The sequence below is a fragment of the Drosophila albomicans genome, chromosome 2L, assembly GCF_009650485.2.
Source record: "Drosophila albomicans strain 15112-1751.03 chromosome 2L, ASM965048v2, whole genome shotgun sequence".
In the NCBI taxonomy this organism is placed as follows: domain Eukaryota; kingdom Metazoa; phylum Arthropoda; class Insecta; order Diptera; family Drosophilidae; genus Drosophila; species Drosophila albomicans.
The window spans coordinates 272,576-286,079 of NC_047628.2; the positions used below are offsets into that span (position 1 = coordinate 272,576).

A 13,504-nucleotide genomic window follows, 5' to 3' on the forward strand; every position below is an offset into this window, starting at 1 on the left:
AACGCCTACTTACTAGGGCTCTTAGTTGCTTTGGCCGACAATCTGGTATATTATGCCGTCTATGGTATATTTTGAATGTGGTACTATATCGATATAACAAAAATACCATTTGGTATATTTTTAGTATTTTTTTTGCATTTTTGGTATATTTTGAAAAAATACCGCAATATTTTGCTTTTATTCAAAATGGGTAGCGGGTATCTCACAGTCGAGCACACTCAACTGTAACTTTCTTACTTGTTTTACTTACATTTGTGCTCTGCGCACACCTTTAAATACCTTTTATATTCTTCACAATTTTTTGCCTCTGCTTGGGCTCACATACAAATCAAAAGTAAATCACGCTGAAATAATTGTTAAGCACATTTATGAATATAATAAATAATGTTTTGTTTAAATAAAAAGATTTTTGTCTTATGTCAATGCCAGCGGAAAAAGTGTAGCGTGCGACACAATGGGTTTACGCCTTTGCTAAAAATCTATAAACATTATTAAGACCAAACGATCGGTTTTTGTCTTCTAATATTCTTAACTTTCTTTAGGATATTAACTTTCATAGGGTTTATTTTGTAGAATTCGCTAAAAATTGCGTTTGAAATGAAAATTTTGAAACTAACTTCCACTTTGTGTAGCGTGCGACACGTCACAATTTATATTAATTATTTTCAAAACAGTGACTTCAGTGAAAAGTACTCTCAATTCACTCTAAACACATAACAAAAGTTTACGTTAAATCTTTAAAAAACCCCCAAAAAATTGATTTTCATTAGCTAAAATCGTGCGAATGTAGCGTGCGACATGTGGGATTTGCCCATATCTATCTATCTATTTATTTATATTACTCAAATTTATTTATTTAGTTTTAAGTATTTATGAAATAGATATAATTTAGCTTTAATATTTCGGTTGCGTTTTCAAATTTGAAACCATGCAGCGTTTGGAGGAGGAGAGTTGAGTGAGGAGGAGCTTCTCTGAGGGATCCTGCCATTTAAATTGATTTTTACGTTGGCTTTGCAGGATCATGGTAGGATCATGATCATGAGTGCACCGTAAAGGAGAAGTACTCCAAGTCGAAGGTAGATCCCTAACTTGTCTTTCCTCTAGTTTTCTTCCAACTCTTTTATTTACTGCTCTTGTATGTCCCTTCCCCTGTTTCCCCCCTACAACTAAGGTACGCGAATATTTAATTAATGTAGTTAATTTATAGAAGCACGTAGCGGAAAGGATTTTTTTGCCCACACCCATCCGACCAGGCAACAGCCGTAGCGATCGCGTACGCCTTTCATAGCGTTACATTTACACCAGCTCCCTTCAGCGAACCAGCTTCGTTGCACACTACAACATTAAGTCGAATCTTATTTGCAAAAAGGAAAAAAATAGTTGACTCATTGGTTTATTGTCGTTCTGTTAAGACAGCCAGAAGATCAGTTAGGCTTGTAATTATTTTTAAAACGACTAATTTCTGATCCCACCTCAAATTTGCAAATAAAATTTGCCGTCGACAACAACAATTTTCGTTTTAGTGAGCGGTCATAAGCTGCCAAACTTTTGGGGGAATGAAATAGCAAGTTAAAAATACTTGTATAATTAAACAGATGGTATTAAATTTGTTGCAGTTGTGTAAAATATGGTTTTTAAAAATTAATTTATTTAATTTAATTACTTAAGTGCTAAAATATTAAAAAAAAAAAAATTGTTGAAAACACCGGAATGAAATCCATTAAAAAGGTGGCATCCCCATTTTTTTGTATGAAACAGCTGATTGCCGTTCAACTAATTTTTATTTTTAAGAAAGTTTCAAATCTTTATTTGCAAATAAGACAAAAGGCAAATATATTTCTTTCAGGGGAAGCATAAATCAACTATGCAGGATAAAATTATCCTTATGTTTGTTCTATCCACGCAGGAAATTGGACATACAAAAGGCATTTTTCGCATTGTTTCCTTCTGACCATACACAAGTCAGCTGTTTCACCTGTAAAAAATGAAACGCTCCGATAACAAAACGATGACAAAAAACTTGTGAAGACCGGAGCACCCAAAAACGAAAATCGCGGTTTTGGTCCCAAAACGAAAACGAAAAGTGAATACCGGAGCATGACTGATATTCTCATTTTAATCTCTTGCCTGAAAAGTGTGAAAAATACAAATTCACATATATTTTATAACAAATATGTTGATGGTAATGCCACTGACCATATAATACATGAGTACTCCAAAACTTTAAGCAAAACATATCTTTTGCAACACCACTATTGCGACCCAAAAAAAAAAATTTTTTCGAATTGCTTTGCATTTCTACAAAAAATGCACAATGAAAAGAAAATTAAGAAAAAAAAATAACATAAAAATCAAAGGAAATACACTGGGGCATAAGAAAATGTTTAAAGAAAATAGTCGAAACGATAAATTTTCGGTTGATTTGTATCTATTGACTTTGTTATTCTCCTTTCTGCCTGAGTTTGTTCACTTATTCACCGCTAAACAGCTGCTTGTGTACTGCAGTTGTGGTGTAAGCACTTGCATCATAGAAGTTCATCATAAATTGAGTATTAAACATATAAATATATCATTGATGCAAAATGTATCGATAGTATCGATACAAAAACGTCTCGTTGTGCCATCTCTAAAGATGCGACGTTTCTCGTTCTTTCCTGTCGAACGCCAGTGCAGGCGTGTAGTACTTTTTAAAGTTGTTCCACGCAAATCAATAAACATCCAAAATGGTAGGTGAAAATAAATTCAAATAATTCCTTCTACTGCAGTAAAATGAAATGTGTGATTTAAGTTCTTAGTAATTTTTACCATAATATAAAGGATTTACATTATATTTTGTAAAAACTAAACGTATGCTACCAACATTTGTGTGTGTGTACTTGAATACATAAATGGCAAGACAAAGGAATAAATGACGTATGCAGTGTAACATATGCGAAATCATGGCAACAACACTGCACACAGCACATACATATGTATGTATGTATTTACATTGGAGATTGCAATATTTCAACACTTGCGAAATAATTTAAAGTCACCCTACGTGTTCTTTTAGTGGTTTTTCCTGCTTTAACCTCAATTTATTCCATAGTTTGAAAGATGAATTTCACTCTTATGCTCATACTTAGATATATGTGGTGCGCACTCCCTTTTTTAATATATATGTAACTATTAGATTTGCGTTTCAACTTTTTTACTAAAATGTTTACAGGTCAACTTCACCGTCGACGAAATCCGTGGCTTGATGGACAAGAAGCGTAATATTCGCAACATGTCCGTAATTGCTCACGTTGATCATGGTAAGTCTACCCTGACTGACTCGTTGGTGTCCAAAGCTGGTATTATTGCTGGTGCAAAGGCTGGCGAGACCCGTTTCACCGATACTCGTAAGGATGAACAGGAGCGCTGCATCACCATCAAGTCAACGTGAGTTTAGTCAAAAAAAATGAAAGCAAAAATTACTCCCGACTTACATTTATGTTTGGCATATACATTAGTGCTATCTCCATGTACTTTGAGGTGGAAGATAAGGATTTGGTGTTCATCACCCACGCTGATCAGCGTGAGAAGGACTGCAAGGGTTTCTTGATCAATCTAATTGATTCGCCCGGTCACGTTGATTTTTCATCCGAAGTGACAGCTGCTCTGCGTGTTACCGATGGCGCTCTCGTCGTCGTTGACTGTGTCTCTGGTGTGTGCGTGCAAACCGAGACTGTGCTGCGTCAGGCAATTGCCGAGCGTATTAAGCCTATTCTGTTCATGAATAAAATGGATCGTGCACTTTTGGAGCTGCAACTGGATGCTGAGGAGCTGTATCAGACTTTCCAGCGGATTGTTGAGAATGTAAACGTTATTATTGCCACCTACAACGACGATGGCGGTCCAATGGGTGAAGTGCGCGTGGATCCCTCAAAGGGCTCGGTTGGTTTTGGATCAGGTCTTCACGGTTGGGCTTTCACTCTCAAGCAGTTCTCGGAGATGTACTCTGAGAAGTTCAAGATCGATGTTGTCAAGCTAATGAACCGGTAAGTTAATTCTATCGCTTCCATAAAAACTTCGCTTTTAGCATAAAACGTGTGGCGCTGAGCGTACGACTTCTTTCAATTAGCTCCTAATCCGGAAATTTTTGAAGAATCGCGCGTAATGAGGGCGCCACAAGTGCACCAACAATAAAAGCAGATTAAATAACAGCCGCTGTTGAAACGCTATACCGAGATCTCTTTCCAAATGTCTCGAACGGTATATTGCCAAGACAACGACTAGACAAATTTGTAAGATGCTATTTCTAATGTATAGCAAAATTATAAACATAATAAAAAAATAGTCAGAAGGGGGAGTATCTAAAACTATATTTTCCAATCCAAAGCCACCTTTTTTAGTGAATCTTGCATGCAAACAGACTGCATCGGCTTTTGCTTTATGCCTTTATATTATATATTATAATTCTTAGCAATATTTATAATAGAAATACTTAAGTTGTACTTTTGTCGCATTTTTTTTCTGTCTATTCCCAGTAAATTGCAAAAGTATTTTGGAGATCCCCTCCTTCGACAAGAAACAACAAATTCAGATCATGTTTAGTCTCGCAAGAAAATCGGAATAGTAATTTTTCGAGAAGGCGTTTTTTAGGGCTGACTTCAAATGCCTCGTAGAATTTTTGTTATTTTCATGCATTTTTCTATAAAAAAAAAATCAAAACTCTTAGAGACTAGACTTTGATCTGTGTTGATTATATTTGAGCTCCTAGTAGTTTTTTTTTTTTTTTTAGTATTTCTAAAAAAAAAAAATACGAAATTAGAATGTTATGTTTTCAAATATATTGTAAACTTTTTTTTTAGTTGTGAGGCATATTAGATTTGTGAAAGTGGTGTCCGATTATTTAATGGAGTCACTGAAACTTATTTATAATTTCTGAAATAATTGTATATAGTTAAGACCGTATGAAGCTGCTGCAGGAATTTTCGTATATTTTTTTGTGCTCTAGCTTTATTTTAAAATGGGTAAGCAGGTATCACACGAGCGAGTACACTGTAGTTTCTCACTAAATCATTTAAAGCAAACGGTTGCATGCTCTTAAAAATAAAATAAAATATCTTTTATTTGAGATGTCAATTTAACAACGATTATATAATTCTATATAGACTTTGGGGAGAGAACTTCTTCAATGCGAAAACTAAGAAGTGGCAGAAGCAAAAGGAAGTGGACAACAAACGTTCCTTCTGTATGTACATTTTGGATCCCATTTACAAAGTATTTGATGCTATTATGAACTACAAGAAGGAAGAAATAAACAATCTGCTAGAGAAGATCGGCGTTGCTCTTAAGCATGAAGATAAGGACAAGGACGGTAAAGCTTTATTGAAAACCGTGATGCGCACCTGGCTGCCAGCCGGAGAAGCTCTGCTTCAGATGATTGCAATTCATTTGCCATCACCTGTTGTTGCTCAGAAGTACCGTATGGAGATGCTGTACGAGGGACCTCATGACGATGAGGCTGCCGTTGCTGTCAAGAACTGCGATCCCGATGGTCCACTTATGATGTATATCTCAAAAATGGTTCCGACCTCAGATAAGGGACGTTTCTACGCTTTCGGACGTGTGTTCTCCGGCAAAGTCGCCACTGGCCAGAAGTGCCGCATCATGGGCCCCAACTACACGCCCGGCAAAAAGGAAGATTTGTATGAGAAGGCTATCCAACGTACCATTCTAATGATGGGTCGTTACGTTGAAGCCATCGAAGATGTGCCTTCTGGCAATATCTGTGGGCTGGTCGGAGTCGATCAGTTTTTGGTTAAAACTGGTACCATCACTACATTCAAAGATGCCCATAACATGAAGGTAATTTCTTTTAAAATTTGCCAGATTTTACATATAATTTGTGCTTTATTTAAAATTTAAATTCAAGGTGATGAAGTTCTCCGTTTCACCTGTTGTGCGCGTGGCCGTGGAGCCTAAGAACCCAGCCGACTTACCCAAATTGGTTGAGGGTCTGAAACGTTTGGCCAAATCTGATCCTATGGTACAGTGCATCATTGAGGAATCTGGCGAGCACATCATTGCCGGTGCCGGTGAATTGCATTTGGAAATCTGTCTTAAGGATCTAGAAGAAGATCACGCATGTATCCCCTTGAAGAAATCCGATCCTGTGGTCTCTTACCGTGAAACCGTCTCCGAAGAGTCGAACCAGATGTGCTTGTCAAAGTCTCCCAACAAGCACAACCGTCTGCTCATGAAAGCTCTACCCATGCCTGATGGTCTGCCCGAAGATATTGACAATGGTGACGTTAGCTCCAAAGATGACTTCAAGGTCCGTGCCCGATATTTAGCTGAGAAGTACGACTACGATGTGACTGAAGCCCGTAAGATCTGGTGCTTTGGTCCCGATGGCACTGGACCCAACTTCATTCTCGACTGCACCAAGTCCGTGCAGTACCTTAATGAAATCAAGGATTCTGTGGTTGCCGGCTTCCAGTGGGCCTCTAAGGAAGGTATTATGGCTGATGAGAATTTGCGTGGTGTTCGCTTTAACATCTATGATGTTACCCTCCACGCTGATGCCATTCATCGTGGTGGTGGCCAGATCATTCCAACTACACGTCGTTGTCTGTATGCTGCTGCTATTACCGCCGGACCTCGCTTGATGGAGCCTGTCTATCTATGCGAAATCCAGTGCCCCGAAGTCGCAGTTGGTGGCATTTACGGCGTGTTAAACCGACGTCGTGGTCACGTTTTCGAGGAGAATCAAGTGGTTGGTACGCCGATGTTCGTAGTGAAGGCATATCTTCCTGTCAACGAGTCCTTCGGCTTTACTGCTGATCTACGTTCTAACACCGGTGGTCAGGCCTTCCCACAGTGTGTGTTTGACCATTGGCAAGTGCTGCCTGGTGATCCATGCGAGCCGTCTAGCAAGCCCTATCAAATTGTTCAAGATACCCGTAAGCGCAAGGGTCTCAAGGAGGGTCTGCCTGACCTATCGCAGTATTTGGACAAGTTGTAAGCACGACAATATAAACCTATCTGGGTTTAGGTGTTCAAAGGGCTGCAGTTGGTAAAGCAAGATAACGAGAATGATCAAAAAATAATTGGCTGGCAGCGTTTTAAAACACACATTTAAAGAAATTTTAATGATTATTGATTTGTAAAACAGTAAAAACTAAATAAATCAAGTGAAATGGTAATTAAGGTTTATATACAAAATTTCGCAAACTATCTGAAAATCAACGCAAATATTAACAAAACTTTGGAAGAAGCTTAAAACAGATGAAAATTGTGCTAAATAGTCTAAGCTGCCTGGTATAAAGTTGAAAGTATATACATATATATAGTATTCATATATATATCTCGATCAGCGTCAACAGCTGAAACGACATAGTCATGTCAATCTGTCCGTCCTAGACAGAACTTAGACTATAAGATATAATTTTCGATAGTACTCGTTATGTTTGCACGCAGATCAAGTTCGTTTCAAAGTTTTGCCACGCCCACACCCGCAACTAGTAATAGCCTTTTTCCGTTCAGGTCGGATGTTACGTTCGCCCAATGTAAAAACCCATAAGAAAAAAGTCTGTTCGGAACGTAAAAAAAACATTGCAGTGGAAAAAGGCTATAAGTCTTTAGCCTTTGTGATTCCTGAAAATTTGGTTGATATCATATAAAAGTAGGGTTGCATGATATTTAAAAAATATCGTATCAGTGATATATCGTTTTTCAAAAATATATCAAATTGATAAAAATATTTATCACCCAAAAATATCGATATATCGAGTATTTTTGATATTTAATTTTTATATATTTATTTTTTTTTATTAACCAAAATTTAACTCCAAAATTATATATATGTATAATAAATACATAATTATATTTTTTTTGTATATCAACATATGCATCTGCATAAAAACATATATAATCCTGATTTTATTTCGCCTATTAAATCTCTTACACGGAATACACGAATTCCCCAGAAAAACAGACACACGCATGTGTGTATTTCCCCGAAATTGTGAACCCTCGGCACAATTTCGGCGAAATACACACATGTCGATGCCTGTTTTTAAGGTGAGACAGTAAGTTCGACGAGTTGCCGCTCGTTTTGACAATTTTACTGCAAATGTTGCAGGTTGCAGAATGATTTTTAACTTCCGAAAAAAAAAAATTTTGCCGCGCTCATCTTTACAGGAAGTTAGGTCAAATCAAAGTGACCAATTAGGAAATATCAAAAATATATAAAAAAAAAAGCAGAAAACAGACACACGCATGTGTGTATTTCCCCGAAATTGTGAACCCTCGGCACAATTTCGGCGAAATACACACATGTCGATGCCTGTTTTTAAGGTGAGACAGTAAGTTCGACGAGTTGCCGCTCGTTTTGACAATTTTACTGCAAATGTTGCAGGTTGCAGAATGATTTTTAACTTCCGAAAAAAAAAAATCGCGATATTCGATATATCAGGGGAAAAAATATCATGATATAAATATTTATTTTTATAAAAAAAACTATCGATATATTGATATTTTGATATATTATCAACAACCCTATATAAAAGTTACCGAAGTTATTAAAGAAATGCTTCTAAATGGCAAAAACGCTGACAATCACGTTTTTTGCACTATATGGTATATTTTTAATGTAGTACTACATAAATATACCTAACATATGGGCTGAAAAGTCCGGGGCCTAACACATAGATGGTGCTAGTTTTATTGCAGTCAGTTAATACTATCCTTCAAGAGACAGCTGTTAAAATTTCATTAGTTTCTGAGTTATTGTGGTAAGAGTGACGCTACTTTTGTTATTTTCAAATGGATCACAAACAAACAAACTCCGCTCAATCAGAAACAACAACAAAACATTGGTTTGCTGACTTCAAACGCGGTTGTAGACACCGATGATGCAGAACCCAGAGGATGTACAAATGAGGAGGTCGCAACAGAAAACATAAAAAAAATCCACAAAATCGTTTTCAATGATCGAAAATTTTATTTACGTGAGTTAGCTGACATCGTAAAGATATCAAAAGAAACAAGTTGGCTTCATATTGCACGAGCTATGAGAAAGCTTTCTTCAAAGAGGGTGCCGCGTTTGCTCATTGTTGACTAACAACATGTTGATGATTCAATGACAAAGACAAAACTACATGAATTAAACTTCGAATGGCTCCCACATCCACCGTTACGGTGGCACCGTATTTCCCAGATTTGGCTGTTGATGAGTAAAGATAATTTTGAACCAAAAAAAAGTGTTTTCTTTGCTAGGCCCGGGTCTTTTCAGCCCTTGTGTTAATTTATCATTCAACATTGTTTTAATATTTTAAAGGTATAATATTTGGTATATTTTAATAATGCCGCGCTGTTTTGAATTTATACAGTCGAGCACGAGCACTCTTGACGGTAGTTTTAATTTTTTTGTTTTTTATACACACACTTCAGCAAATCATAAACATCGAATAGCAAGCGCAACTTTAAAGCTAGAGCTGCGATTTTGGGTACATAGAATAATGTTCATTTATGATTCCTGAATTCGGTTGCGTTTAGATACAAATTTTAGCACTACTTTATGGAATGTTTTGAATAATAGTATATTGAAATATCGAATATAGCCTTCGTTATTATTAAAGTTGATTTTCGATGTATTTAATTAATATTTTAAGAATAATAACGCGATATTTGACTTATATAAAATTGGTAACGGGTATCAACAGTTCAGAACACATCTTTGTAGCTTTTGATCACAACCAAATTTTCAGAAATCGAAGAGACTCGCAAGTATTATTATTGCGTGTTCCAAAACAAATATAATTATTTAAATTACGCTTATGCGAAAATCTAACCCTGCAGTTCTGGGCGCTAGTTCGTTACTGGTGAAATAAGCACTTACCAGCAGACTACCACTACTTACAAAGTGGCACCTAGCAATGCGTTCTTTAAATTCCGTTTTTGTATGAAATGTCCGCAAATAGGGACAATCGCCACCACCTCGATTACCCACGAACTAGTGAAATAGTGCAACATATTAGGGTCTTTAAAGAATGTACTTACATTAGATCCCATGGAACGACCGGTAAAGTCAGTACTTACATGGGACCCCATGGAACGGCCGGTAAAATAAGTGCTTACATCGGACCCCATGGAAGGGTCGGTGAAGTAAGTACTTACATCGGACCCCACGGAGGGGTCGGTCATTATAAATTTAAAAACATTTACAATTACAATTACAGTTTTTATTTAATTTTAATTTTTCTTATATTAATAAGTCGGAAACTTTTATTACTTTAAGGCAACTTTAGTTGAAAATATCGTTTGTTTTTTGGAGCTACAAGGCCTTTCTCAACTGGTCCTCAGTTATTGAATCTGGAAATAAAGGATTAAAAAGTTTTAATAGATTGAAGTGGATAATGATTATTAAATAATTATCTTTTAAAATACTCACCAATCATAACACCAAAGAAATTTACACTTTTTTTAGGACCGCATTCCCCTGTCATTATTTCCATAACGTAGATTTTCTGTCATAATTTCCACTTCCTCTTCTTTAGGCACATTTTCGCTTTCCACTGTGCTAACTATGCTAACTGCTTGACGTTCTTTTACATGTACATACATATATTATTTTTTAAGTAACTCACCTAATAATTGACCGCGGATCCGCTTTGCACTTCTGAACTCAAATGCTTGCAAAAATTTCATCAGCCAGCAAACAGCTGCGTTTAAGCAAAAGAATAGCACAAAATAAAACAAAGACGCGTAAACAGCGATGAAAACGTAATCGAAATTTTGTCTTTAATCTTGTGTATGCCCTAGAGGTGGGCACGGGCCGGGCTTTTTTTCGTGGCCCGCGGGCTTACACAGGCCCGGAGCGGGTTCGGGCGGGCCCGGGCCTTAAAATTAAGATTCGTACGGGCTTCGTGCGGGCCCGGGCCTTAGCAAAAAGGCCCGGCCCGTAAAAACCCGAAATAGGCCCGAAAAAAATTTTGATTTGATCGAATTAGAACCGCCATTTGTCGCATTGCTTATCGATGCTACTATTAATTTGCTTATACAATATTTTATTTGTTTGCACACCACTAATTCAAAATTGGCGGCTTATTGTGAAATTAGCAAATATGTGAAAAATAAAAATGTCGCGACAAACAATTCAGGACGCTGTAAATAAAAAAAGTGAATGTGTAAAATTTATACAAAATGAAAAGGGCAGGAGTGAAGTGTGGAAGCTTTTCGATTGCGTTAATTATAATGGCAATAATGTTTTCTTATATGTGTAAATAAGTTTCGTGCCGGGCCGGGCCCGGGCCTTGATGAAAATGTTTCGTGTTCGGCCGGGCCGGGCCTCTCAAAAAAGAGTTTGTTTTCGTGCGTGCCCGGGCCCACCTCTAGTATGCCCTTTCCACAAAATAACAAAAACGAAAGCGATGCTTGCCGTTATTTTGTACTTATGCTTTAATACGCATATATTTAATAACTAGGTGGTTCGACGTTCGTTTACTATAGGGTCACTTTAGTAAGTACACATGTAGTGATCGGCGAGGTAAGCATTTACCCATGGCAAATCGACACCTCAAGTTCTGCGGGGTAGCTATGTATGTATATCTTTATAGAAGTTGTCACTGATTAGGAATATATATATGTAGTATATGGGATCGCAAATACAATACTTCTTTTTGCCTGTTACATAGATTTTTTGTAGAAACAATGTTTAGTTTAAAGTAAACGGAAAGTATGTTAGGTAACATTCTGTTAAATGGGGAGAGCATCATTTGATACAAGCTCAAATGAGCATGGCGCTTGCAGTTTTTTTAAAACGGTAGCAGGTTTCTCACAATGGAGAGGTTCAGATTGGACATTAATATGTTAATATTTATTCTATCAATTTTCATTTTTGGAAGACTATGTATACTAGGGCGGGTCAATTTGTTCCTGTCCAAAAAATCATGAAAATCGTCCCCCATAATCGGAATCTACGAAGAATTCTAAGAAAATTTCACCATGAAACCATGTGTCTAAAATGAATTCCTAGCTCGCGCCGTGAAGCTTAAAGATTGCACTATGGGGTACATAAGGTTTGCCTGTGTTGCGCGGAAGAAGATTCTCATATCACCCGTCAGTAAAGCAAAGCGCTTTGATTTTGCAAAAAATTCATCCAAGAGCCTTTAGCCTTTTGGAACAAAGTTATTTTCAATTATTGGAGCAATTTGACATAAAAGGGCAAAAATTTGAGTGGCGCAAACCTGGCACAGCCCTTGATGTGCATAACCTTGCGCCAACAGTTAAGTACGGTGGTGGCAGCGTGAGCAACACAGGCATGAAAGTCCTACTTTTTGGAAATTTTTCGGATTGTTTTATCATGTAAATCCTTCTTATAGTTCTCCTTTATGTCCTGACCAATTTTTGCGGCAGTTGACCCAGGATTACGCCTCACCAACTTCAAAACCTCCCGCTCTTCTCGATCGGTCAGCTTTGGAGGCCTACCAGAATGTGGCTTTGATTGAACTGTGCCGGTTTGATTCCAATTTTTTTGGACTTTTTTAATCATTGAATGCGTTTTAAAAACAAATTCGACAATTTCCCGCTGAGATTTCCCTATTTGGTCCAGTTTGACGAACGGTTTCCTCCCTCGGGAGCAATTTTGGATGAGTGGATCGAAATACCACCAGAATTCACCAAAAATTGGTTTAATCAATGCCAAAACGCTTGATTGGCACAATAAACCTTCCTATTTATCCTACCTCGTACTAATTTTTGTAATGTTTTATCAATAAATGGCTTTTTTTAAACTAATTTAAGTTTGTACGCAGACTTTTTCTGATTCGAAAACAGGTGTATTTTTTATTTTTTGATTTTAATTGAAAAAGTTGCTGATGGAAATAATTGAAGACTGGTTATATTTTTTCATAATAGATATGTCGTTAATTTAAAAAAAAAATTAAGTCAATATCATGAATATAACTATTTTTATTTAACATCAAAGTTGCGCGTTAAGTTTGTACGCAAACTTTTTCTGCTTAGTGTATGTATTTTTTCAAAATTTATTTGAACCAATCCACACAAGGCTTTTTTGAGCAATTCTCAAATTGTGCGGGATCCAACGAGAACAAACCTTTTTTACGACCAGATGTTCATCCAATATCGAATTATTCTGGTGGAAGAAATGTGAAAGGATGCCTCTATCTCACGATATATCACATGACGATCTTGCATCATGGTTTTCTGGCACAACGTCTATTTTTGGACGACCTTCGTCTTCCAGCGAGCATCGGTCACGATAGAATCCATTAAACCAGTTTTTCACAGGGCTATATGATGGCACTTCATCGCCTTACAAAGATTTAAGTTCATCGATGCACTCTTGTCGTAATAACCCAAGTCGAAAGTTGTAAAAAATTGCTCGAAAGTGTTCACGAGTTATTTCGATTCTTCTGCTGAGGTAAGTTTTTGATTAATCGCTTATCGATATCAAACATGGTCACACATGAAGAAGTTGTATGAAGCTTTTATCGATAAAAGTCCAAACTTT

At 36.9% G+C, this 13,504-nt stretch overlaps 1 protein-coding gene and 1 long non-coding RNA gene across 4 annotated transcripts; one reads left to right on the top strand and one right to left on the bottom strand.

The window, feature by feature from the left end:
• Positions 1-2,587: 2,587 nt before the first annotated feature.
• On the top strand, positions 2,588-7,175 carry LOC117577418 (eukaryotic translation elongation factor 2). Its single transcript, XM_034262331.2, has 5 exons — positions 2,588-2,726; positions 3,209-3,423; positions 3,495-4,022; positions 5,139-5,835; positions 5,903-7,175. The coding sequence occupies exons 1-5, from the start codon at positions 2,724-2,726 to the stop codon at positions 6,992-6,994; spliced, it is 2,535 nt and encodes an 844-aa protein (XP_034118222.1). The 5' UTR covers positions 2,588-2,723; the 3' UTR covers positions 6,995-7,175.
• A 2,983-nt stretch (positions 7,176-10,158) lies between these two features.
• LOC117577423 (uncharacterized) lies at positions 10,159-13,419 on the bottom strand. 3 transcript variants are annotated; one of them, XR_007954468.1, is made up of 3 exons: positions 13,088-13,419; positions 10,424-10,694; positions 10,159-10,344 (listed from the first exon to the last, which is right to left on the bottom strand). It is a non-coding gene; the product is annotated as an uncharacterized LOC117577423 (long non-coding RNA). The 3 variants fall into 3 exon arrangements; XR_007954467.1 differs by having other exon boundaries at positions 10,424-11,136; XR_004573172.2 differs by having other exon boundaries at positions 10,161-10,344; positions 10,424-10,565; positions 10,620-13,419.
• Positions 13,420-13,504: the final 85 nt, after the last annotated feature.

Coding starts and splice junctions, on each gene's coding strand:
- LOC117577418 (XM_034262331.2), top strand. Junction 3,424..3,494: donor TGCATCACCATCAAGTCAAC/GTGAGTTTAGTC, acceptor CATATACATTAG/TGCTATCTCCATGTACTTTG. Junction 5,836..5,902: donor AAGATGCCCATAACATGAAG/GTAATTTCTTTT, acceptor TTTAAATTCAAG/GTGATGAAGTTCTCCGTTTC.